This window comes from Platalea leucorodia (genome assembly GCF_965183815.1).
Source record: "Platalea leucorodia genome assembly, chromosome: 1".
NCBI lineage: Eukaryota > Metazoa > Chordata > Aves > Pelecaniformes > Threskiornithidae > Platalea > Platalea leucorodia.
The window spans coordinates 57,338,942-57,366,644 of NC_138823.1; the positions used below are offsets into that span (position 1 = coordinate 57,338,942).

At 38.2% G+C, this 27,703-nt stretch overlaps 1 protein-coding gene across 1 annotated transcript in view; it reads right to left on the minus strand.

Moving 5' to 3' along the window:
- Nucleotides 1–27,703, minus strand: part of PIEZO2 (piezo type mechanosensitive ion channel component 2) — a gene marked incomplete at both ends in the record, with an annotated part of 320,116 nt that overhangs the window by 23,564 nt on the left and 268,849 nt on the right. The window contains 9 exons of the mRNA XM_082329045.1: nt 5,239–5,414; nt 9,919–10,085; nt 13,390–13,455; nt 15,194–15,305; nt 17,741–17,839; nt 19,911–20,014; nt 23,932–24,003; nt 24,816–24,937; nt 27,535–27,624. Coding sequence (XP_082185171.1) covers nt 5,239–5,414; nt 9,919–10,085; nt 13,390–13,455; nt 15,194–15,305; nt 17,741–17,839; nt 19,911–20,014; nt 23,932–24,003; nt 24,816–24,937; nt 27,535–27,624 — 1,008 coding nt within the window. The remainder of the gene's footprint in view (nt 1–5,238; nt 5,415–9,918; nt 10,086–13,389; nt 13,456–15,193; nt 15,306–17,740; nt 17,840–19,910; nt 20,015–23,931; nt 24,004–24,815; nt 24,938–27,534; nt 27,625–27,703) is intronic.

Consider the following 27,703-nt stretch of genomic DNA (forward strand, 5'->3'; position numbering starts at 1 on the left):
CCAAAGACATACACCATACATTGAGCATTTATGTGTTACTGGAGAAAAGAAGAACTGGATGAGTTATGAGAAAGAAAGTACATAATTAAATACAAGCATACAACATAGCAACAGGAAACAAGCAAATATATTAATGACATATGGCAGGTAAAAGAATTATTTCTCCTGTAAAAATCTTTGAATAACACTGATGTCTATGAAATAAGTTGAGGGACCTGGTGTTTTAACACAGGCAGTGACCTGCCTGAGTCTCTCAGAATAACAGAAGAAAGGACCCCCAAAATGCAGGATTTACACTCTACTTTTCTTCTTTCGAGTCCATCTGTGTTACACCTGAGCAGCGGCAGCAGGGGATTTGCTTCCTTGGCAAGCATTATGTTTGTCCAGGGGCACGGAGAATTGGGAAAGAGGTCAGAAGGGAAGTGCAGTGGTGTTTTCTGTGTTACTTGGTCTTGCTAGCTTGAAGTGAGGAGAAAAATCTGCTGGCATGAAGTGACAGTTTGCGATTATTGCCTTAAGGAAAATGGGGAGGAAAACAGCAAAATAGGTGGAATGAAGAAGCAGTTATTCTTAGGCCTACAGTCACTGATGGTCTTTTTTGATAGAATAGGCCGAGGCTAAAAGCTTACTTTGGTCTTTGAATAGAAGAAAAGTATCACCAAGATGCCAAAGGTATTGTGAAATACTTTCCTTAAAAGCAGTATTAATGGCAGGGGCACGTCTGTCCTGCCAGTTCATTTGGCCAAGACCCTTTACAAGGCACTTCATTATTTCTGTGTGTGCGCAAAGGCACACAAGCATCCTCCAGACAAAACCTGCAGGGCTGTCTCCACAGTGCAGGGTTTTGATGAAGCAGCAAATGCTGCTTCCTATAGGAACAGGAGATCCACCCTAGAGGCCTGATTCAGCAGCATGGAAATTGGTCGGAGCTCTGTTTTACTGACTCCAGGGGGTCGTGAGGGAGGGAGGTTTCCCTTTGCACATACACCTATGGAGTATAGCCAGGTGGTTGTACTATCAGTGAGGTTTTGGTGCTAAAATATAGGGAGATGGCAGCAAGAAGACAATCTATTTTTGCAGATTACCTTTCTGTCTGTGTGCTACAATGTTATCCACGTTATTTTACATCTCAAGGGCTGAGTTTATGCTTTTCAAGAGCAACACCTCTTACTAAAGTGTTGAAGTATTTTAAATGCAGACATAGTTCAAAGGGAACCTTCCAAGGGCCTTAAGCAGAACAGCTGTTGAAATCAAAGTAGCACATGCCTGTTCATTTATTTTCAATGGAAGAAACATATGCCAGCTGCCCTCCAAAACATGTAAGTTCTGACCTGGGTCCCAGAAAAATCAAAGGAAATACATCTATTAATCCCAATAGATAAAAACATTTGCCCAGAGTCCCTGCAATAATTTGGTTTAAAGCTGTTTTAAATGAAGGATGAATCATCAGAAGAATTATTGACTGAGCAGCTGCTCTGTATCCTTGAAAGTCAGGAGATGTGTATGAGACACCACCTGTAGCACAGTCTGTGTATTCTTTACATACTTTAGGAACATGCTTCCGAACATGGAGGAAAGGAGAACACCAATAGAGTGGAGGGATTTACACTTGGCAAAGCTGATGTTGACTCAGTCATTGACTATCACATAAATTTAATCCAAGCGTATCTTCCTGAGTGACTTTTCAAATTTGTGTCCTTGGAGACCTTGAAAAGCATTAGCTTCTTGAAATCATTCAAGGACTAGGTATTTTAAAATGAATGTTCATTAAAAGCCCCGAGTTCAAGCATTTTATGGAAAGTTGATTGGGTATCCATTTCAAATGGGGATATATATATAGCAGAGATGTTTTTATCCTTGATGAGCGGGAAATTTCTTATTTTATGACTTCCTTTTTGCTAAAGAAATTTACCCTTACCAGGGAGTTTTTTAGTTTAAGGGGTGACTTACAATTTTTCTGTTTTTTTTTTTTTTTTTCTGTCCATGGGCTAGTTACTGACTGGCATTACCTTTATGAACTACTACACTCTCCACACCTGCAAGCAAAGATCCCAGACATTTCCTGTCATTCATTCTCCTGCCTTCCAAGGCAAATGTTACTTCTCCAGTACTCCCTGCCTCAAGCCCTATTATCCCATCTGGTGAGGGAAGCAGAGACGAAAAGTGGTGTCTGTAAACACTCTGACTGCACTTGTATGTTCACTCTTACAGGAGGGTCAGGTGTTCCCACCTGCAGCTCCTATAAAAGCCTACACAGAGGTAGAGTTGGGAACTGAATACGTGATTTGTGATGGACAAAAATTAATACAAACTGAACTGGATACAAAACCTTGGATACCCTGAAATGTGACTTAGGAGCTGCGTCTAGCTGCTATTTCATAATTGTAGGCAAAGTCCCATAAAGGCAGCCAACTAGTTTTAGTACGTTCCCAAACATGTTATTGAATTTCACAAGGTGTTTAACCTAATAAGCAGTTCATCAGTCAATGGAAACAAACAGCAGTGAATGCTCTACCATGCTAGCTCCTGATCCCTTCTGGTGGTGCTCCTCAAAGAGCTTAAGGATCAACATCAGTCTCTTCTCCTCCTGGCCCATATGAACTTTTGCACTTTGCTTTTTGAATACATGAGAGTATTTATACATAAAGAGAAACCAAACAATCACATTATGAATACCTCATTATGCCTCTAGTTACTGTATAGAAAAATGACAGCCCTATTAAAAGAGAAAATCCCACAAAGGATGATCTGTGAAACTCCTTTTAGAGTTTTATCTAGGGTAAGAACAACATCCCTCGATAAGACTTACAAGGGTCAGCCCTGAACTTCACAAGAAATTTACAGTTCCTGCAATTTATCAGGAGGTTTGTTCTCTCTGGAAATCCAGTGTTTAGAGCACTGAGCAGATACCTACAGTAATTCCTGTCCTGAGTACTGAGGAATATGTATTATTATAATGGAATAGCTTCTGTGCTTCCGCAGCCCTGTATACTTCCAGACATGCCCATCTTACTCATGGACCTAATGTCCACTACAGAATTTTGTGTAGGGCAACCAAAGAAGGATAATCAGAACGCTGGTTAGAAACCCTCTGCCCCTTCCCAAAAGTTTTCCATTACAATCCTAGATCCATGATCACAGAGATGCTTTAGATTTAATTAGTTGCTTTTACATTTACTGGAAATCATTACTTTGAAATGTAAAATGCCACCTTCTCTTGTTTGAGCAATTCAAAAAAATCACTCAATAAACTCACATGAAGTTTAAAACATTTCACATTTCTAAAAAAGCTCATAAACACTTTTGTAATCCCAGGAAGAGACATGCAAGGGTGCCCCAATAAACAGATGGCATTATCATTCAATCAACAGACTCATTCTTGCTTCCTCTAATTACAGGTTATTATTATTATAGCAGATGTGCACAATTTGTAAATACTCTCAGTGCAAGAATATTTGATTGTTCATTACGAGAAAGAGAATTTGAGATTAGAGAAATCAGTCATAATACTGCCTTTGCTATTCCTTTGTTGATAGGTCCTGTGACATCTGAGGAAACGGAGATGACAGTAACACATGTGAAAGATTTAACTTTTTCTGTTGCAAAGCAGCTCCACAGAATCACTGAATTCTCTGAGTTTGAAAAGAGATTTTAAATGTATAAGTATGCTCAAAGCAGGGTGATAAATGGGTGGTTATTCTGAAAATAAAGACATAAGTGGAGCTCAACACTGGATACCATCTCATCGAAGAGGCAGAATTTACACATGAACGTTACAAGATTTGTCTTTCTTTTTTATAATTCATTTTGCAATTGGGTTCCCTTTGCTTGTAGTTAAAGTTCTTGCTAATATGGCTGTATAATAATAACTTCTTGTATCTACAGTAAACAGTGTGACCAAAAACTATTTAATGAAAGCAGGACTGATATTACTATTCTTTCTTTAGGTGAGACTGAACTTTGCGGAGTTAAATTCTGCCCTGCAGATATCCAAGTGGCTCCAAATGAGCTGGTAATAGAATTTGGCTTTACATTTTTCTCACGTCATCTGACTCCTGTAAAACTTTGAGACAAAACACAAAGGTGTTGCTTAGTTGGGTAGCTAGCTACCAAGAAAGATTTGCTTGGATTTGGTGTTTTTACTGGAGTGAACCTCTCAAAGGCCAGTGCTCACCCTAGGGAGCAATTTGTGAATATTTTGTTGAAGCACAGTACTCACAGGCACTCTCTTACACTTGCTTTTCAATAACATTAGAAAGAAAGAGAAGCCCTTGTTATTTTCAGTCTGCTAACATCTACCCATATGTCATTAGTAAAAGCTAAGCATAATTTACTGTACACAGAAGCTACTAAGTTTGCTGGGAGTATCAAACACAATATGATACTGCCACACTTCAGAGAAGAACAGAAGACGTCAGAACACAACGGATTATGAAACAGCTGGATTTCCAAAGCCCGCCCTCCTCCCCCTCATGTTGGACAATTTCTGCAGTATCTTAAAAGTCAAGAACATCAGGGACACGGTGGGATCAGGCTGCCTCTGTAAGAAAAGGAAGTGAATGTGTGTGCCTCTGTGTGCACGGAGCAGCAGGAGCATGCTGTAGATTTGGCAAGGGACTTGATGGCGTCTGTCTTCAGAAAAGAATGAGGAAGGTGGTTTTCCTGAACTAGCATGGGTATTTGATCCACAAACTGTGCAGCTCTGCTGGACTGTAATCATAGCAGTTAGGAAATCAGGCTCTTCAGATCATCTTTGCCCTGTGTGTACGAGAAGGATTTTGTTCTCTCAAATCCAGAATATCTCTTAATGCAAAGCCTTTTTTGATTTGTGGGCAATAGACAATTTATTTTATAAAGACAAAATATTCACAATGAATGAACATTCCCCAAACTTCATGCCTGGATTCCTAAAACAGTATCCCATAAGCATCCTCAGCAGGCTCTTATTTTCCATTACTTTTTACAAGATCAGAACCCCTGTCAATGACTCCTAATTCTAGGGAAAACAGAAAGCAGTGGGGTAGTCATGCAGTGGAAAAGGAGTTAAGCCAACAACTGAGTCCACCCCTATAAAGGAATAGTAACATATAGCAGAGTTTTCACTATTAAAATGGCATGGAAAAATCAAAAAGAGGATTCAACATTGATTAGAAAGTTCATCAGTATTTAGACATTATCTAAAAATTACGTCTTCTGCATGATCGCTCTATCTTTCACAAAATAAAATTAAATCAATACCTGGAGATACTGTCACGAGAAGCTGCTGAATCTAAACTATCCATTCTCTCAGATGCTTGCAAACCAGAAGCTTGACCAGGATTTTTATCAATTGAATCCAGTCCTGACTCCTTAGAAAGTTTCATCATGTGGTTCTGGTAATACATATGGATGCTTTCCCGCGTTGGAACGTTTCCCTGTGAAAGAGAGTAGAGGTAGAGGTACATGGCAGGGGGGAGGTGTATTCTTCGAGGAACTGGTTTCTTCTGTCACTTGGCAAGGAACAGATTAAGGACTGTGCAAACAGCTTCCTAGTAAATAATAACCTTCCACTAGTAGTTCCTTTTCAGAATGCAAGTCAGATTCTGACTTAAGTTACCATGGCACAAAGTGTTGGGTTTTCAAGGAAAACTGGAGCAATGCAAGCGGTTTCAGGCTATATATAGCCAACAAAACTCTGTTGGGTGGACTGCAGATCATTCAGCATGAAAATGGGGTGTGGGCTGGGACCATGACTCAACCTGTACTCCAGCAACTTTTGAGATACCTCTTTTAGATAGCTTCACTGACTCTAAGAACAATCATACATCTTATTAGTAGTCAGTAGCGTTTTTTTTAAACAGAAAAAAAAAAAAGTAACAAGTCATGTACAAACTGATCTAGATTTTCATGAGTGTCCCAAAATAAGAGTTTATTTATGAAGTACGGATACAGTTGGAAAACCATGCAAAACACACTGAAGACCTTTACTCTTTCTCTGTGACTTCAAGATCAAGCAAGTTCATGAAAGGATGGTTTTATTAACTGTCAGCCCAGATCTGGGCACAGAATCAAGTCTTTCTGGCTATGATATTGCAATCAGAATTCTAAAGGCGTGTCATAAGAATAAACCTGAGAATTTTATAGCCTGTTCTTAGGCAGAAACACATCCAACTCATTCCACTAGCAGTTGTGTTGACTTCAGAAGATACACTGAGAGAGAAGATTGCTATTCTTGAACAGTCATTCTTCTGACTTATAATGAAGCCTTATGCAAGGACTTTTTCCAGCTAAAATAATAAAAGTACTCTAAAATACTGCCTGTATTCCCTTTACTAATATTATTAGTGACTAATATTTCAACTCTGGTCCTCTACACTGTCCCAAATCTAAAACTTTCAAAATCTGAAGTTTTGTCAAAAAAAATCTGAAGAACAAAATCTGAAACTCAGTTTTTTAATTAGGTTTGTTTGTATACAAGCTGTGTTGCTTCTGCAGTAATAAATATTTGTGCCATTATGACAGCCTGCCTCTGAAATTACAGCACATGCTACATTCTAGCTTGACTGAAGGCTTGGGATAAAGGACAAGAGCTGTGACAGCAAAAGTGCCTCACAACTGATGGAGGACTCAATTTCAGGTTCTTCTGTAGCTGGAAGACAGCCCAAAGGAACTTTATACATCAGGTTAACTGTCCCCAGCTCCACATTGGACAAAGAAACATGTCACCATGATGGCTGCAGCAAGAGCCTCCTTTCTTGGGCAGCAATGACAGGCAAGGGGCTGTTACAGAGACTTGGGGATGCTATGCAGGAATTGATGATTCTGATGTTCATGGGTACCAATATTTCACAGAAGAGAAGAGAAAGATCCTAGAAAAAAACCTGAAGTTTAAAGCTACTGAGTGGGGGGAAATTCTTTGAAAGGCCCCTAGTACAAGAAGATTTAGGACTGAAGCAGGATATACCAGCCTATACAAGGATGTATGGGCTCTGTTGTAATCAGAATAGCACCAGGCTGCTGGCAATATGAAATTGAAATAAATAAATAAATATATACATGTATTGGGAACAAAGGATAGGAAAAACTCAATAAAGTTGAGGTGAGAAGTAGCAAAGAATGACCAAATAGGGTCCCAAATATGTAACGTCCATAAAAAGTCAATTAGCCTGGCTTCTGCATAAATGTTAAAATTCTAAAAACTCAGAGGCAGTGAGAAAGAATCATGTGATTTTCAGTGAGGATGCTGAAACAGCAGGGACTTCTGAGACCTGGGGTGAAAAAGAGCATCACTACAATGCTGTACTATCACAGTACAAATTTTATAGCAAGGATGGAATGGAAGATAGCTTGATAAAGAGGTGGTATGGGTCAAAAAGCATAAAGTCTAACAAATTAAGTAAATTCACTGTGCCAGGATTACCACAGAGTCTCTGTGAGTAGACTTCAACCAATTACTATTGAAAAAGTATAGTATGAAGGCTCAATTTTTGACCATCAAACCAGGAGTGCACTAGTGCCTGTTAAATATTAATGAAGATTACAGAAGGTGCCATCAGAATAATAATGTACAATAACTCAAGTTTATTTTCAAATGTACTCATGTAGAATAGGAAAACATCATGAAAGAGCCTGCACACACACACACTCAAGTCACCAGAATGGAAAAGACCATGAGAAAGAAGCAATAAGACATCCTTCAAGAAGTGAAAGTCATAAGGAAAAACAAACAAGAATGAACTTCTAGAGTTAAACGTAAAACTTAGCAAATTAGACCAAAAGAGATGGTGAGGAATGACTTGCTAAATAAAAAAAATCTGATCACAAAACCATTTTCAAGAATATCATAAGAATCAGCTGCCAGAAATCCAGGGTATCAACAGGTGATCAAGGCATAAAGAGACGTAAGGGAGTTATGGCAACAGGAGAAGAAAAGACAGAATTTTTTGCATCCCTCTTTGCTGCAGAAAAAGTCACCGACGTTCCCAAAGGAATAACTTGAATCCCATGGAATGACTGGAGTAATTATTTTATAAAACACAAGTCTGAGAACAAAACAATAAACTGAGCACTGAGTGGAAGGTGCTCACCCAAGAGCTCTGCAGAAATCAATGGATGAAACAGTGCCAGGGGAAGAGAAGGTAACACCAACCTTTAAACATGATTTCAGGAGTGATCTTGAGTGACCCTTGTAAGAAATTAAGTGGTCATGAAATAAAGCAGACTACATCTCTTGTACTTATCCTCCATTAAAAGACTGGAGACAATGGCAAGAAATGCAATGGGAAAAATAACCTAAACTGTATATATACAATGTCAGGCTTTATGTCAGCTTTTGTTAGCCTTAAAGGTCTTGGACTCAGAGTGTATAGTCCCCTGAAAATAGGCAGCATTCACTAAAAGTCAAAGGAGCTCGACTGTTAGAACTTACTAGGAAACCAAAAGAAAGCACATTGTACTCCTGTATAAATCTGTGATTTAGCCACACCTCAAAAACAGTGTGTAGTTCTGGTCATCCAGTCTTAATAAGGCCATATTAGAATAGGAAATTGTGTGAAGGAGGACAATAAAGATGATCAGAGGCACTGGATGTATTCCATGTGAAGAGAGGCTAAAAAGAAAGAGACTTTTTAACTTGTAAGAGAATGACTGAGGAGAAGACTCTATGCAGATTTATACAATCAGGAACAGCAGCGGAAAATGGAATACCTCTCTGATCTACAGGACGCCCTTCTGGAAGCCAACATTAAAAAGAGATTAAAAAGGAACTAGCCAAACTCCAAGAATATAGATTCCTTGGTACTATTAAACATAATGACCCAGATGCAATTTCTGGTTTAGGGTGCCCTAAACCATCCATTGCCACAAGCTGGCACATATTCAAAAGAAGGATTTACTCTGAATATGCCACGTTCCTTTTGCTCTGTGTTGTTTGTTTATTTATTTACTTATTTATTTATTTGCTACTATTATTATTACTATCCCCTTACTATTGGATACCTTGGGGAAGATAACAGTAACTAAACACTAACGCTGAAGCATCCCTCTCTTCATGCTCAGTGCCTCCTGGCCAGACTGGGTACAGATTCCCTCTGACGAGGAAAGCCTGCCTCTCGAACCTCCTGGGGTCACGGGCAGTCTGCTTATTGTGCTGGCAGACGTTGACAGTGTCCGGGCATTATGGGGCTTTATTAAGCTCAAGACTATCAGTGTGTTGACCTTTTTGACCTATTCATCTCTGAGACAGTCTGCAGCTTTTAACAAAAACTGTAAAGAACTAAAAATGAGGCTTCTATGCCAAGTTTCCAGTAACAGTTGGGTAGCTAGTGACATATGTAAAAATACCTGTGCTTAAAATCAGACCTTTATCCAACTTCAACGTATCACCTACTTGCATTTTGATGATCCAAATACATTTCTAGTTACACTATCAACATTAATCTTTAACATAATGGGTTTTACTAATATACAATTAGTTTGTGGAGGACCATATGGCTTCATTGCAAGTGAAGAAAATTATGCCTGTATGTTGTCAGTCATTTCCAAGGCAAGTTGGTCTACAAACAGACTGAAATATGCAGACTGAGGTAGTTTTGGAGCTGTTTAAAATGCCATGCCTTCTCCTCTCTATTTGAATTTATCCTGTCTCCTCAAAACCACACTTTATCACAGGAGAGTTTCAGCGAAATCCTTGTATCAACTTCTCAAAGAATTATTCTTCCAATAATTTGCTTTGTGTCCAGATAATAAATCAAGTAATTTATTATTTATATACTTATAAAAGAGCAAGCAGTAAAAGAATCCAGACCTATTTTTAAAATGCATGTATAAGTGAGATTTTTATAATTTTTCTCCTTAACACAGTGATCTGAAAAGACAACCTTTCATTTTTCACTGAGCTGGAAATGGCATTAGCAGACAAAAAAAGACCGAAGGCGTTACCTTCTTAATCTCCCTTGTCAGCATACAGCGCTCGATTCTTAGCACAGTGGAGATATCGATGTGTTCTCTTGAGATGGAATTAAGCCAAGCTGTAAAACTGTCTAGTGTTGCCAGGAAAAGAACCCAAGTGAACTTCAAGATATTGAATATCCTCTTGATGATGTTATCTAAGGGAGAGGAAAAGCAACAGAGAGGAAAAGCAACAGAGAACACAAATATCTTTCATTGTTATTTCTGCTTGGAGTTTGATTCATTTTTCCTTTATTGTCTAATAATAATAATCCAGGCTGCAAGACCCTGTCATAGGAAGGAATCTTTGAAGATGGCTGGAGGCCTTTTGGCTGTCTGGGCCATTTTCCTGCCTGTATGTCTAGGCTTGTCATCTGGAATCCCTTTTCCACCCCATAACTCCCTGGTGTTGCAATCACTAGTCATATAAACAGTCCCTGATTTTAGAGAGACGCTGTATGCACAGGTCTGCAAAATGAAACTCAAAGATTTGGGCATCTCTTGAGAGCTATTCAACATCCCCAGCTCCATCCAGTGACCTCAACAGCCGCTCAGCCAGCACGTTGAGCTGAGCCTCTTGCCTGTCTATTTACTTGTGCATGCTTCTCTCTGCACAGAGTTTGCCTTTGGTACTTGAATCTTGCTTAGCTGAGTTTGAAAGTCTAACCTGCCTAAACAGTCTTTGAATCTCTCCCAGTTTTCCAACCACCTAAACACACCTCTTTGCATTTACTGTTTCCCAAACCTCTTTTTTTAAATAGGCTACACTACGTCATCAGTGATCTCAGGTCAACTAGCCCAACAAATCATATAAATAATTTATAAAACATTACTCTTGCAGCATTTTGCCAAAGCAGTACACTCTCCCATGAGTAAGGTTTATGGATTTATACCAACAATAGTAGCTTTATTTTGCTCAATGCAGCTGTCTCAAGTTAATTTCTCATTTCTGTAGTTCCTTTAGCATTAGCAACTGCATTTCTCACCCAAAAAGCAGCACTTTCAGCTTATTTTTCTTCCACTCCCAAACATACACACCACACTACAGTTCTTATATAGTGTTGCACAAATGCTAAGAAATTTCTTTCTGACTAGCCAGTTCCAGAGCTAGTTGTTCCTGCTAGGTTGCGAATCCCAGAGCACTAGCTATAAAGATAAGTTTTAGAGTAACCAGCCTAAGAATTAATAGAAAACTGCCAGTAACCTGCCATGCAGGGACAAAATATTTGAAGTACATACTAAGGAGCCAATATGCATTAAAGCATGATGCATTTAACAACCTCACTTCTTAGCTGTACCACAAGATGGCATGCAAAACTTTGTGGACTGCACATTCGCTCCTTACAAAGGATGCAAAGGTGAAGCTATAATAAAGCAAAAGATTTCCTATGGAGCAACACGCACATGTCTCTGGGTGTGCAGGCAGGGTTGTATGCACATACATGTTGAAAGAAACTAAGGAAAAAACCCGTTAGTGGTACATTCCTGTAAGGTGGATGCTGAAATGGCAGTATGTACCATTTACCTGAGCAATGCCATGGAACTGTTCTGGTATCTCTGAACGTAAGAGCATTTAGTCCCCTTCACTTGGTCATATACTTATTTCAATAATATTTTGCCCTTTTTTCAGGCTTTTTCTATGTCATTTAGAATTAGAGATATTTTATGATTTATCTACTTAAATTTTATTCACTCATATTTCAACGTGCAGGTCTTGAAGCTAAGGAAATCTTGCCATTGGAAATTAAATCTAAGGCTGTTTCTACTTCAAGGAGCATTCGTTTCCTTTGAATTCCAGATAACATTATGAATACGTTAAAAGAAAATGTAGCACTCATACACAAAAATATACAACATATAAATGTTCTTTTTTAATCCATGCTCTTCCTCTCTAATATATAATTTCTGCTACTGGCTTCAGGAGAATCGCAGCTCTCAGGTTAAAATTATCTTTATTATTGACCACTACTGGCATGCCATAGTCTCACCACAGTGCTTTGCCAAGCACTTCCAGTCTAATCTGAAAGGTCATTTTTCTCTCTGGGATGGAGGTGATTTAGTATACATTTTTAATGATGCTGTAGCTGTTCTGCAGCTTTGCTGTTCTCCAAAACTTTTTAAAAATAATCTTTTGGGGATCGATTACATCTAAACATCTTCAAAAGGGGAAACAAATACTTATTTTCTGCAGATACTGTTATTCTAACTTAAAGGGTCAAATGCAGAGAAAGCTTCTCTCTACCTGAGAGTGTGAGACAGGATTTGATCTAAGCTTAATAATGATACTAATGCTTCATTAACAATTACTGCCTAATTTTTCCAACCATCTTCTTCAGCAAATTTTACCTAGGAATGGTCAAAGTATTTAAATAAAATATAAAGCACCTTAAATTGACTATTTCCAATATAAATTAATTATAAGCCTCCTTCTCTTTCCCTAACTCCATGTAGCACCAACAGTATTTCCCTAGGGATGCGTTTGAGTGATTCACTTCAGTGTTTTAACACAGGGAACTTCATCGCCAGTAAGTAACAAATAAAAAAGCCCCCAAAACCCCACCAAAAAACCCCTATAACAATGAAACTTGTTTATTTGAGACCACTGCTCTTGTGAGAAAGGAATGACATCTCTCACATCCTTGTAACATGTTCTACCCTGTGGCTCACTTAGGGATACAAGTCTAACTGGAACTGTGGGAATCAATTTTAAATAGAGAAGAAAAATAGCTTTTGAAGTCTCACTCAAGGTAAGCCATGAGGAAGACTTACTTAAGAGTCTGTTTTCTTCTTTTTGTCCAGTTAGAAACAAAAAGCGAAGCTTAGATTTATGATCTATTACACTTCTTTGTAGGAAAACTTTCAATATGGGCAAAATCTTGCAAACTGCTGGCTTTTCTTCTGTTGTGCACAGCATCCTTAAGTCTGATTATGAATGAGAAGGGGTAAGACTAGGAAAACCCCATTTTTTTGGAGGCGATTATTGCAGCTTGCTCAATGGGTGAGTACCAGACAAAAGCATTATATTAACCTTGCTAAAACACACTGAAAAAACACAAGGTCTTTGTGCTAATAATAACATTTCAGACATCCAAAATCAATGGAGATTTTACCACAGGGCTGTATGCAATCAGGCGTGGAAGCTAAGCTTAGGTGTAAGTTGTTCTATAAGTAAAATATACAAGTGATCAAGTCTGAGCCTGCAGATACATTTACTAAAGTGCATAGAGAATGAGTACAGTAGCTAATAGTCCAGGAGTAGAAGTTCCTATGCTCAGGACTTTTAAATCTGGCAATTGAAAACCTGAAAGTATTTAGGAAGTTCTCACTGCACAGGTTAGAGTGGATTTTGTGGCTTTTACACAAGCCTGGGACCACTGCAACGCTCTCTCTGTGATATGCTGCTTACGCCACCAGTCCTAACTGCATTGTAACAGCTGAGAAAGCCTCTTTCTGCCTTCATACCTGGTCCATCAGATTTCTTCTTGACAGGTTCCTCTTCACTGTCTTCACAGTCCGCATCAGTACCACCTATTGAAAACGATGAGCAAAACAGTGAGTGTTACACCTATAGAAGTGCAGATGTAAATGCCGTTCAAGCTAGAAAATGCTACAGTTACTAAGCAGTAGTGACTGGTTCCTCACCTACCGCTATAACAGAAAGCACATTTCCATTTCTACAGGACTCAAGTGAAGGGGACAACCCTGTCAGTGCAGGTGTTCATGGATGACCACCCCTCTCTTGTAATTTGCAGTGGCATTTTCTTACTAGACAGGCTGCTGAGCAAGATCATCTGTTAGTGTAAACCCAGGCAATTTCCGAGTCACACCGCTTCCACCCTCAGCAGCCTCACCATCCGCTGATCCACACTTGAGCTCATTTCTTCAGCTTCTGCAAAGAGCAACCTGATCAGTGCTCTGATCTTCTCCTGCCTCTGACCCAGCAAACCCGAATGAATTGAGTGGGACCTTCGGGTTGAAAGGAAGCAGCAGAGTTGGTTTGAAACTACCACGTGCTTTTATTTAGGCCTGTAGCAGAAGAGTGACGTAGAGTCGCAGGCAGAACTGAAGGACAGACAAATGACTCTCCTTCTATCTAATATCCAATAACTGCAGCTACAGCTTCAGTGGCAGCAGTCAAATTAAAAAGCTCCCTCTTTTTGACGGGTGAAGATGCCAAATGGAGGAAAAGTTCAGCTGATTCAGCCTGAATGGGCACCCCTTTTCCCCATCTATGCTGACCAGAAAAGCTTCTGAATGTCTATTTTCTTTTCTTGTTTGAAAAAGGAGCAAAAGATGAAGAGATATGAACCACTTATAAACTGATCGTTTTCAGAGGCATGAATGATTTTACAGTGCCCCTAAAACCCTGTTAACATTTGTATGTTTTCCTTTTGCTACCTGCTGAATTCACTGTGAATTTAGGGGTTCATGGATAATTGGGTTCCTCAGTGAGTACAGCACGGAAAGTGAAAAACATTTCTTGATATTCTTCCCCATGTATCAACTCAAGCTTCTTTAGGGAACAATATAGGAAATGCGGCAAAAAGAAATAATATGTAGCCATTTAATTGAATTTTTCTTACAGCTCCACTTGAACTACAGCTCTTCAGGAACTTTCTCATGAAATAGTTCTTCAACACAAAACATGTCTGTCACATGCAAAACTTTCCCTGGGAATACACATGAATTTATCATCAAAATGAGAGACTTTAGGAAACCCTAGAAAAACCTGGAGAGTAAGATAAACCTTTTTATGAAGTGAGGGAGTGGAAGGGTAATGTCCTTGCTCTGCCTGATTTTGGCCAAACACCTGGCATTTACACACCCATATTCTGGAGACATGCTGTTAACTACCGGGTTATTGGCTTTATAAAGTTACACCTTTCCAGGGTTGTGGCTTTCTCTTTCAAGTACTCTACTTCCACAAATATTTTCATATAGCTGATGTTTTCTGCAATGTGTTGAGTCTTCCTATTTGGCAAAAGTTCCGGGACTGTGTCTTGCAACAGCATGGAAAACACACATATCCCCTCTTTTCCTTTATCTGCCCCAACGTGCATTGTGTAGAACGAAAGGACACAGCTATGGCTGGCCTTGTCATGGGCTGGGGCGGGGAGACACAGCCAGCCAAAGGCACACTTATTTTTCCAGTTCCTAGCCAGAACCGAGAGCACTTGCCCTCTAAAACTCAGTTGCCTTTCACTACCAGGAACAACAGGCAGTCTAGTTAACACTTCATTTTTTTAAATTACAGAAGTCTACCTACCATCCCCAGATCCTTTTCGCCTTCGCTTCTCCTCCTTCCCAAAACTTTTCTTGTCTTTGCGCCTCTGTCGTAGTGCTGTTTTAGGGTCCGTAATCCAGGCCTGATAAACAAACTGGAAGGAACAAACTGATTTATTCCAAGGTTCTTCATGTTTTGAGAGTAAGCCATAGAATAAGCCACAAGCAGGACTACATAGTTTGAGTAAACGCATTCAGATCTGCAGGGGTAAGGAAATATTTTGAATCCCAAATCAAACACCTCCCCTGCAGATCTGCTGAGTTTTCATGTGCTATTTTTGCGAGCATAAAACCAAATGTGAAAACACTTGTAGGTGAACCAAGTTTCATTAGAACCCACAAAAATCCATGCCCTGAACTTTGGGAATTAATACCCTGTTGTGCATATGGCCTACTTCACTTGAATCTCTCCATTTAATTCTGTATTTCTACATTATCATTTTACAGGCAAGATGCAGAGTAATGGAAACTTTAAGAGAAAGTTCTGCAATCAACTAGCTAAAGCATCAAAAGATGTAGTGATATCTCAGTGCAGGCATTTGTGCTTGTACATTTTTCACATTTTAGGTATTTTTTTCCCCTCTGCAGATCCCAGTGGAACATTTACACCTTTGCTATCTATGCACAGTCCCAAACCTGGCAGTCAGGAATTCCTCAAATTTCATCCTGATTTTGGCAATGGCTCCCTTTGTTGCTTCAGATAAGTCACTTATGAATCCTTCTGCTACTGCTTTTCCAGTTGTAAAACGAAGACAGTAATACTTACCTATATGTAAAGGGGATTTCATGGGGCCAAATCCTGCTCACAGCACTCACTCAGATCAACAGTGTGTTGACCTGTATGACTACATGAAGCATGGAATTGGCCCAAAATATTTATAAATGCTATAGCAGTGAAAAAACAAAAGTAAAAAAAAAGTTATCCAAAAGTAACTTTTTGAATAGTTCTGCTCAAGCTGTGAAGGAAGGTTACAGAAAAAAAGCAGTAACACTCATCTTTTTTCCCCTATATGACATGACATAAAATGTGAATAACAGAAACTAAAGTAACTGAAACTTCTCCACAACTCTTTAGGAGAAAAGATGTTCTTTTGTTCCTTTTATGGTTTTCATTGAAAAATGGTAATCATCTTCAATTGGCACTGCACTGTCTTCTATTTCTAAGCAACACAGGCTGGTAACAGAGACAGGGCAGGGAAGCACACAGATGCAGGCATGAGGGTGAAAATAAAGCACAGTAACAAAACAGCTCTATTAATTCACAAGACAAACATGCAGACAATCACAACTACACACGTGTATCTCAGTGAAGCTGGAACTGCCCCTCATAGGATGGAATGGCAAAATTTCTATTTGGTTTACTTATATTTTTAAAATTTACATACACAAATTGCTTTGGAACATTAAAAGTGATTTTTTGAAATGGTCAAACTGACTTTAAAAGAATTTAAAAGGAAAAAAGATTTTGTTCTGTTCTGTGAATGTATACAACAATGGAGAGGAAATTATTTTGGTACTGTTGATAAGAAGGTCCTCTTCCAAATCTCTCAAGCTCTGTTTATTTATTTTAAATGTCTGGCTTGTTCAAAACAAGCACCACATGAGAAAATGTTTGGGATCAAAAGCACTGGTTTCTCTTTGCTTTGTAATAGGTGTTTTCTAATGAAGGTGATCTGGGGGAATGGTGATACTTAAGTGAACTAATACCGTATTAGTTACTGAAAGTCAGAAACTGTCAACATCTGCTATTGAACCGTTAACTAGCCACCGTCATAGTGTGAATAAAAGAAATTAGAGGTAAAAGGCAGACTTGGAAGAGGGTAGAACATTAAAATGAAGAAAGGGCGTTTGATTAATAAATTTAATGTAACTACTTATGCTAAGCAGTGGGTATTTTAAGAGCTGACTGGGTGCATACATATGTATTACTTTACATTTTTACCACTGGACAAATTTTAAATGCAGTATCTTTTAGGCTTTTGAGCTGTTACGTTCAATGTGTAACGCTCACTCCTTACAAATATCATGTTACATATATGTAACGTAAAATGATACACAGTGCTCAAAGGTAGGAAATGCTAAATGTATTCAAGGAGTACAAGAAAGAAGATGCACAAATCTTTTTTATGATGATGAATGCCAGAAAAGTAGAGACGTAAAAAGGGGTTTGGAGCAGAATGTGTGTTCCACAAACCTTTTACCAGCTTTCTGAGATCAATTACCACGGTGTCCGTAAGATACATGCAACTTGACGTGACCATCTTGTATAGCAGTATCAGAAGGAAATGAGAATTTGGGTCTGCATTTTCTCTCTGGGGTTGCACTTAAAAGAAGATAGACCACTTTTCTTGCGGCTTGACCACTCCAAAAGTATGAAATGTATTGCAGTTACTAGGAATGAAGCTTTGGCTGTCATTATTTTTTTTAATCATTCATATAAGAGGAAAAATGCAGACAAGGACAGAGGTATACATTACATCAGGAACTATGGGATAGGTCACATACTGAGCACTCGCAAAATGTCAAGTACCTTTGCTGCTTTGATTAAATACTGAAGAATAGTTTTGGGTAGTTTAATGACAGACTTTGGCAAGGCTAAAATGGCTGAAGCAAATTTCCCAATAGCTCTCTATAAAGAAGGACAAAGCAAGAGCAATTAGTAGAAAACAAGAAAATATTAATAAAAAGTATCTACTGAATGATTGCATCTAGATTATTAAGAATGAATTTACATTCATAGACTCCAATATGAAAAAAGACCATTTGTGATGTTCACAATAAAATTTCAATATGATGATTCTTAACTGCCTGCATTCTCTACTAAATAACATCTCCAAGCTAACCCTTGAAGTGACTATTGCTCACAATGTATGCTAAAAGAAAATCAACAATTAAAAATAATTTTTTAGCAGGCTCTACAACAAACCAGTTCCCTTTGTTAGTATTTTTATTAAGACCATGTGCATGGTGATGGAAGGCGAATAAGGCATGGTGACCAAATGATGAACAAGCTTTTCATAAACAAAACCAATTTTCTGTTCTATGCAACTCTCCTCCTACATAAAGCCATCCAACATCTTCATGTTGCAAATATTGCAGAACTGGCCACCTATACAGAACGTCTAACCAGAATCTTGAAATAAAGACCAGATCTTCCATCCTCAGATTAATAGTTTCAGGACTGAGCTTTAAAAAATAAGACCATATGAACAAAAAACCCAAAACCCAGAGTAAATGAAAGAATCTTATTAGCTTCTGACCTCGAGTTTAGAACTCTTTAAAATCTCAGTGCTTGGCACCAGCACATCTGAACAAAATGTTGTCACGAATTTTTTAAAAAATCAGCAGAAACAACAATGCAAACTTTCCTCTATACCTGCATGAAAACCAGAAAGAAAAATGACCTAGAAATTCATAAGCCATTTTTATGGTCCAGGGTGATTTACATGCAAAGTATAAAAAAAAAATAGTGTAAACAGTAGAAAATAAAACTTACTCATCACATTATTTTTCATCCAGATTTGTTTTGCCTTTTTTAAGGTCAGGAAAAAAATCTTTCCACGTCATTATTATGCAGACAGTTTAACGAATGTAATCAGTTGGTAATGTAATGTAAGTATATAAACTGAAGGCACGTTGTATCAATTAATTCAATAAAATATTTCTTCTTGTAATTCAGTAATGTTGTCTGGGAAGCTTGCTTTGAAAGCTATTGGCATAAGGAATAGAAGAGCATGGAGGCAGTTTCTTGCTCCTGCTTGGGCTGGGCTTTCAGTAATGCACCAGTTCTGCAGTGATATGAGCTTGTGTCTGGATGGGAATGCTCATCCGCAAAAAGCTACCCGTTTGCTTAAGCTTTCAAAGTTACAGACCTGAAAAAGCTCTGTGGTATTTCTGAAAATTCTTCAACAAGTAAAACTTCAATCTTATGAAGATTAAAGCAATTCTATACGCATGAGTATTTCACTAGCTTCTTCACCCAAGTTCTTCATTTAAGCCAGTGGATTCAATACCTGGTACTGTCTAACATCAACCAGTCTATGTGTAGGAACCCAGTTAGGAAACTTCAGCTGTCTTTTTAAGATGACAATATCCTCTTACTTCAATACAGTCTGTCACTTAAAATGCAAACATATTAATTAACATTACCCTGAAAAAGAAAGGAGAGAAAGTGATGTGGTCTCCTTTTGTAATTTTAAATGTTAAGTTCTTTATAACCCAAGGATATCTTTCTCTGGTTCACCAGGATCAATAATAATATTTTTTTTTTTTTAAGTATGTATTCCTTTCCATGAAATGTCACTTATTTTTGGGATCATTTCTTCATGGAATGATAACATCTACTCAAAACCAGAAAACCACTGAAGCATTGTACAGCAGTGCCAGAGGAAAGTCAGCTTCCTCACTTGTCTTTATTGCAATGCAATAAAAATAAAGCTCAGATTCTTAACCTTTGTTTTTGTATTTTTGTTTTCCTCAGGCGTAAGTGAATGAAGATATGGTTTCACTATAGTTCCTGTAGGAATTTGGCAATGCTTAAAACAGGCAAACTTGCATTTTAAATTGGCAAGAAATTTCTTTTCCAATACTTTTCAGATCTACTTTAGATGCACTGGCTGCTTTAACATATGTGCCTGTGTTATAAGAAGCCTACATTTTTTTTCCATATGTCAACTATAAAGCAAATTATCATAAAGTACCTGAAATGCAGATTTTTTCCGAGGCTCTTCCTCTTCTTTTTTCTCCTCTTCCTCTTCCTCTTCACTATCCGTCTCAAACAAGTAATAATTTCCACTTCTGACCACTAAGTGAAACAAAATATTTTCTTATTTTTCTGAAAAGTTCTATTCTCAACTGCCCCAAGACCTATGAATAGCCAGCCAGTCATTTAAAAATTCATAACCAGGAGAGGTGAAAACAGAGAAGAAGCAAGAGATGAAAACGTCTCAGGCAATTTATTGGATGTTAGTCTGCGATACTTTGGGCATGAATGAGAACTATATAAGAACTAAGGAAAACATCACCATGAGAAGAAAATGTAAAGAAAAAGCTTGAAGTATATCAAGTTAGTAGGTTACATTTTTTAGAAAAAAATGGCAGTTAAGTCTAAATTAATTGGGAACTGATGGTTATTTGAGGGAGTAAAAAAAGCCCATCAGGTAAGTAAAGGAATTTACGTGAACAGTACCACTGGACAAAAAATACAGAACTTCTCTTTAAAATGCTGAGGCATCCTTTAAACTATGGAATGGGATGGTATTAGTTAATGCTTTCTTCAAACATTTAAGCTTTGATGAGTTAATGGAAAACCTTGGTTTGTTTAAAACAAATCACTTGGATTCTATTAACGTGATTGCAAATGAGTTTCAATTTTTTGCCCATGGATTCAGAAAGATTCTGAAACCTTGATACAGTAAAGATGCACAGTGAATAAGCTAGGCCTTATATCCTTGAACAGAAGCAATGTTTTTATTTCTCAGATGGTAACAGGCCTACATGAATGAACAAGGGAAACAAAAGAAATGAAAAATAAGGTAATGAGCAAGAGAAAAATCAAAATCACAGCATTACATTCAGCAGTGAAAACTGGTAAATAATTTCCACATTTAAGCTGAAATATTTAGTAACAGTTAGTTAGATGAAATGTCACACAACCTGGATATATAGAGCAATACATATTTATAGTGAAAATTATATTTAACCCTCATTATAGGTTTCTGGAAAAGTAACAATTGCTTTAATTCAATCATACCTTGAATTCTACACAGATCCTCTGTGCACAGATGACCACACGTAACCACTGTAGAAACCTCAGGGTAAGCACACTGTGAAATTTGCCAGAACTCTATTGGATCATAACTTCAGCATCTAAAACTCCCTCACAGAGGGAATTTTGTGCCTCATGTGCCTAGTTATGACTGTTAACATCAATGAACACCCTGCAGAGGGACAGAGAGTCCCCTTCAGCAGTTCTAATTGCTCAACTGAGGTGAAAAGAAAGTTTGGGAATTTCTTGGATCAAGCAAATTAATTATTTGGTACAGGGCCTTCTAAGAATGCCCATTTAAAATGCATTAGAGATGAACGTATTTTAAGAGCCAGTAGTCTGCAGTTCTCTTTCATAAAAAACGTATCTTATGATCAGCAACAGAAATTGTCCACATCATAGAAAATGAGCAGGATAAGGTCTGACATCTAGGGGAAATTTCTACTGCAGTGCAGTTCCTTAAAGGCTCAGAGTATCACCCAGTCAGACTTGGAACACCTGAGCTGGCAGAAAACAAATCTACAGTGATCTCCCTCCAAAATTTTTAGGTTAAAGTATATCTGAGGGGACACTATAATGTAGCAGTTACGTCTCTTTTACAACTGAAAAGAGGGAGGTATGATTGAAAAGCAATAATGCATTCTTGCACACATCAAAATGGAATGAGAAGTGTGTTAGTCACCTACAAGGATTAGTAAAGAGACCAGATTTTACTAGTAAGATAATTCATGGCCAGACTGGACTTAGGGGGCCCCTCTTACTACAAAATGTGACTTTCTCCTACTGAGAAAAGGGACTTGCAGGCTATCCTTGTGGAATGAGATGGAGAAGCCATCATCTGCTTGTGCCCAGAGGGAAAGAGGTTCCCAGGACAGCTGTGAGCACCGTCTTTTGCACTCCATCAGATATAACTCTGTGCCCCAGGAGAAGCTGAGGGCCTCAAAGCATGTGGCCCTAACGCCCCAGGAGAAGCTGAGGGCCTCAAAGCATGTGGCCCTAACTCCTGCTGATCTTTGTGGGCCTCCATATGTAATACACAAGCGCAGGAGGAACCACACCTCCCTGCAAGGGAGAGCATGAGTGAGCGTCAATGAGGAAATCCTCACTGATGTTTCTGATCTGTTCTACTCAGACCCAAATTCATGACTGTGTTTTAATTCCTATGATATGCAAAATGAGGTATTTTTCTGTAGAATAAAATTATAACAAGTTGTATAAAAATAACAATAAAAATCTAAATTAAGCATCAGAATCGGCATAAAACTTTCAGCTTCAGCGACCTCAATATATACATATATACAGCCACAGCCACAAACCCATTTACGGAGAGAAACAGCCACGTGCAACAGAATGCTGCAGAGTTACAGCACAGTGTTTCAAAAAGAATAGATGGGGAATATCAGTCTATTTCCAGTTTGTATGCCTGTGAACACCTACTGTAAGTGCCATGGTTCAGTGAGTGTGGATGCAAGCCACATGGCAGGCAACCACTGTTTGCAGGATCAGAGTTTGTGATGTTTCCCACAAGGTTTTGCATTATTGCAGTAAATAATTTCAAGAATGCTCACTGTTTAAATACCAAAATGCAAGTTCCACCTAAGAACATTGAATAATGAGGGTGAAATAAGTAAAAGCCAAAGTCAATGTCTCTCTTTGAGCAGTTCTTCTTATTACAAAACCAGTGGTGAATAAACAAGAGACCATATCCCATTCCTTCAAAATCACTGTAGCTTGAAATTCTACCGTAAGAAACTCACAAATTATAGTTTTGATCTGTTTTGTTATTGTTCTTAATGAAACTACATGGGAAGAAGTTTATTTTCATAAGACTTTTGAAAAGGGATAGGTCTCTCTAAAGTGGCAGTGTGCCCTTTAGAAAAATAAAAATAGAGGCACAGTTTACTTGTGACTTGATAGAAATAAGCATATGACATTCTGTTAAATGCTGTTGGCAAATATATATGCTGGAGTTATAAATAAAAACACATAGCTAAATGAAGCAGTATGTAGATGTGTAGAAGTATTACTTGGGGTAACTCTTTTAAACTAAATGACCAGGTGCAATATAGACATTCATATTTAACACTGATCAGCACTATACACTTGAATATTTTTTAAATCTTCAGAGTTTACTAAATAGTTAATGTCTGATTTCCTTCTACAAATATCCAATAGGAGGATATCTGGTTTGAGATTGCAGTCTACTCGGTTTTCTTGTTTTACCCAATCCATAATGTAGGGAAGAACTCTATCATATGCCTGGACTGGGCTACAAACAAATTAAAATATCATAATGCAACAATGATATGAGTCATACAGGATAACAATTTCTTGTGCACAAGGCTGAGCATATTTTTGCTCTCAGATAAACACAAAAAAAAATGGAAATAACAAAACAACTGGCATCAGCAGTACATTAATGTGTGATCAGAGATATTCAGCTTAGCTCTACACAGCCTAGTCCTGGGAATAGTCTTGCTGCCTTACTGCGGTACTCAGATTTCTACAGCTGACAGTAGAATGACTGATGAACCGTTAAAAAAGATGTATGATGTGTGTATATGAAAAAGAAATTATGACTAATCTTAGAATGCATTGGCAAACCTTCACCTTCACATTTTTAAATACACTGTGCTTTGCAGCAGTGGGGAGTTGAGACTTTTGAGGCCAAAATAGATTCTTTTTGGCACATGCTTATCTGATTTGATACTTTTCTAAGAATGCCCAAAGTATCAAGAGCTAGCTATGCTTTTAACACACAGAAGTTCAAAATATGGTAAACTCACTCCTTGAAGATTTGGAAGTAGAAATCATTTGTTGAAGAAAACAAGCCTTCTATCAAGTCACAATCATAAAATCAGGCATAAAACAAACAGGTCATGGGAATGCCTTCATTCTGGTCAAGGATATAAGGGTTAAATCCACATATTTGTAAGATGATTGAGAAAACCTACTGGAAGCATGATCAACCCAAGGCCGCCACCACAGCTTTTTTTTGCCCTTGGCTTTCTCTTTGTCTGCTTCTCCTAAAATAAAATATGTCCAAATATTAATTTTACAAAATGAGAAACATGTTTCTTACACTGATTAATAATTTTTAATTTCTCTCAAAAGAGCTAAAATTTCATGAGCACATCAGATGTCAGATCTACTGAATACATTCAATATTAAAATCATTCAGAAGCATGACTAAGCAGAAATACTCTGGTTTATGCAGCAGTTAAAACAGCATTCTACTCAAAAACTAAAGCTAAAAAGTTCAGTTTTGTGTTTGAAAACATACAGTCACAGTTGACCGTAATTTCAAGAAGAAAATGCTTTCCCTCCTCTCAAATCCCCTTATGTTTCAGGCTCCAAAAATTTTAAATTCAGTAAGTGCTGATCCCAAGTCAGTGCTAGAAATGTGGCACTAGATAGGTATCAGTTTATCTGTTCCCATGTTTTAAACAACATTTAAAAGTATACAAACATTTCAGTGACTGAAAAAGCCTCACAGCATCCAGAAAACATTGCTGGAAAAATGTGGATGCTACTTATTTGTAACACTGTGGTTTATAGATAGACTTTGTTCAAAACAAACCTCTGCTGCTATTCAGCTCTTTGCCAACAGCCTAAAGTTAACCAAAAGTAACCTTGAAGAAAACCATTTTCTCTAAACCTTCTTGCAGTACAAAATCCCAGATTTTTTTGGCTGAATCAAGCTCCAAACTGATACTCAGCTAACAATCTTGTTACATGCTGACAGTTTTGAAGAACAATTTATCACTTGTCCAACTATTAGGTCTATTAGGTCCTTAGTGCTCAACTGCAATTACGGAACAACGATAGCTAATGGTACCTTCATCATCTTCTTCAGAAACCTTCCGAATCTCCGGCCCCTCTGTGGACTCCTGGGTCATGCTCAGCATCCTCTCTTTACCCTTTTTGTATTTTTGCTGCCTGGCTTTGATGCGATCCATTCTAGCAAAAGGAAGAATCTTATTAGATTCACATCTTCACCCTTTTTGACCCACCCTGAAAAACAAGTGTTAAACACATCCATTCACACATACACAAACAGTCCAACATTTCTAAATGAAATATCCATTCCCCTTTGTCAATCCTGCCCTTAAACACATGGAATTAAATGGCTCTGAAGGGGCTGGCTGGAAGGGTCAAGCTTAGATGTTTGCTCACTGGTCAGTGAGAGATGGGTTGCCTGCTATCACATGACTGTTTTACCTACTTCCCCTCAACTATCTTATTATCATTTGAAACTTAAAGAGTTGCTGTCAGGGGCTACAACACAGCAAATGAAGCTCTGAGAAAAAAGGACTTCTGCCTAATGCAGTGGTTTTCCTGAAACTTCCCACTCTGCACGAGGAATGTGGCTGTTCCTGCGCTATTTGTGCTACATCTTCATCCCTTAAACTCTCATTTGTTCCCCATATCTGGAAATACAGAAGACTTGAACAGGTTCAGCTTTGTCCAGATGTAGGCAAGCCTTCGATTCTTCTTGCAATCCTGTAAAGTTAGCACAATCTGGTCTTTTAAGACCTACATTTTCACAGTTTGAAGAAAGGTAGTAAAAAAAAAAAATTAAATCAACAGGAGTAAGTTCTTTCGATACAACTGGATTAGAAGCAAATATTTCACTAATTTCAGTGATCAAAATACAGTTAAATACTTTTATTAATCTGTCCATTTCTTAGGGAAGAACCACGCACTAGAGAGGGAAAAACTCTTTCATCTCAGCTAGTTGCTATTATTCAGCAGACGGTTACATTTCTTTCCCTATCATTCATCTGCTGCTGAAGTTATGCTATGTCAGTCAGGACAACTTGGTTGTTCAAAACTTCTGGCCGTGCTGACGGTTCTCTTCATCCTAACCAGCCTAAACTGCATGAAGTACTGATGCACATTATTGAATGGAATAAAACAAGCACCCTCTGTTGTTGAAGTCAGACATCCTGCAAATATAAACCAGTAATTTTTAGAGAAACATAGATTAGCTTTGGCATTTTTGCAAGCAGTATCATCTCCTTGACCTTAAACTCTGCAGAATTAGCAGAAAAGAATGACATCCAGGACAGCCACGTCCTATCAATTGGGATAAGATTGATTCAAACGCAGGGCAGTGCCAGCAACAGCCCAATACATCATCTGGTGGGAAACCCCAGGCATGCAGGCAGGGAGCATGGTCCCTGCAGCCTTCTGATGTTTCTTCAGTCATGCAGGTGTGGAAGATGCTGTCAGGAGCGGGCTTTGACACCTGGTTAGGAAGCAGTTATGGCTTTTCATGCATGGTGGTGGCAGAGCTTTGAAAGCTTTTTGCAGTTATAAAAGAAGCATGCTGGCTGCACCTAACAGAAAGCAGAGTGGCTTACTGGCTGTATAAAGAGGAAGGATCTCCAGGCCAGTTAAGCTGAATGCAAATATTTTCAGTGAAGGTAAACATATTTTGCACTCAAACACTAGAGGAGGAATCACAAATGAAATGGAAGCAACAGGCATCCAACAAATTTTACCAGGAATACAGATAAACAGAACAAAATCCTAATAATGGTAAAGTCAATGCGAATATTGTCAAGCATTGCAGCAGGGCCAGGATGTTACTCAGGTTCCTTAGCCCATAGTGGTTTCAGGCTATTTAGGTGGCTTTTAACTGCAGCTTCCCTAACCAGGCCCCTTCCTGTTGCAATTTCTGTTATTTTTTTTTTTAAACCCAGTTCCTGTGTCTCAGTCTCCTATTTTCTAACCATCTAGGCTTGGACCTTCAAGTGAGACAGGGTTAATGTGGCACTTCTGATAAGTAATCTGCCTACCATGAGTTTCATAGGGGATTTGCATTTGACTGCCATACTCTTCTGAGAGATGGGGAGAGACAAATTAAGAGAACAGCAGGGTAATTAGTGGAAGGAAAGAAAGAGGAGAAAAAAGATTTTTTTCCCCCTATTTCATCAGCATTGCATGCATTCATACTACACGAAATAGGATAACCCAAAACTACAATTGAGCTGGACCTCTAACAGAGAAAAAATATAGCACAGATACAGATCATCTCTTAAAGAGAAGACTGCATGGTCATGTTGCTATGATACTCAGGTATGGAATGGTTAAAAGCTGATTTTCTTAACCTGTCATCATTGGATTTCTAAGGTTTAGAAGAACCTTCAGAATAAGCAGAAGGGTTCACATCTTCTCTCTTGATTTATAGGAAACATCTGTTTCCATTACAATTTCAGGCTCACCAAGGAGCAGGTAAGCCAGTACATTCCACTGATTCTTCATGTTAACCTCACAACCTTTGGTCCCAGAAATGTAATTCTATGTTTAAATGAAAGGTTAGATTCTGCCGTATGTAGTCTTTTTGGAAAAGATGACTCTAAAACTACATAATATTGGAATACCCAAGATCTCTGAATGCCCAAAGAGCAATTCTTGTAATTGCAAAATCATACTTCAAAATCTAATCAGCATTTTTATAAAAGAAGGTGTTAGATAAATACCAACAATCAGTGAAATACATGCATATGTATGTGTATATATATGTATATAAAAATATATTAAATACATACTGTCTTTTCAGTTGATCCATTGATTTTTTTTCCTCTTCAATTCTTGCCTTTACAGCCTTGACAATTGTAGCCTGGAAAAGCTCAGCACCCCTACAGCAGAAATGGGGGCAGAAGAAAGGAAAAAAGGAGAGGAAACATTAAATGTTTCAAAGTTTCCCTTATGCCAGCT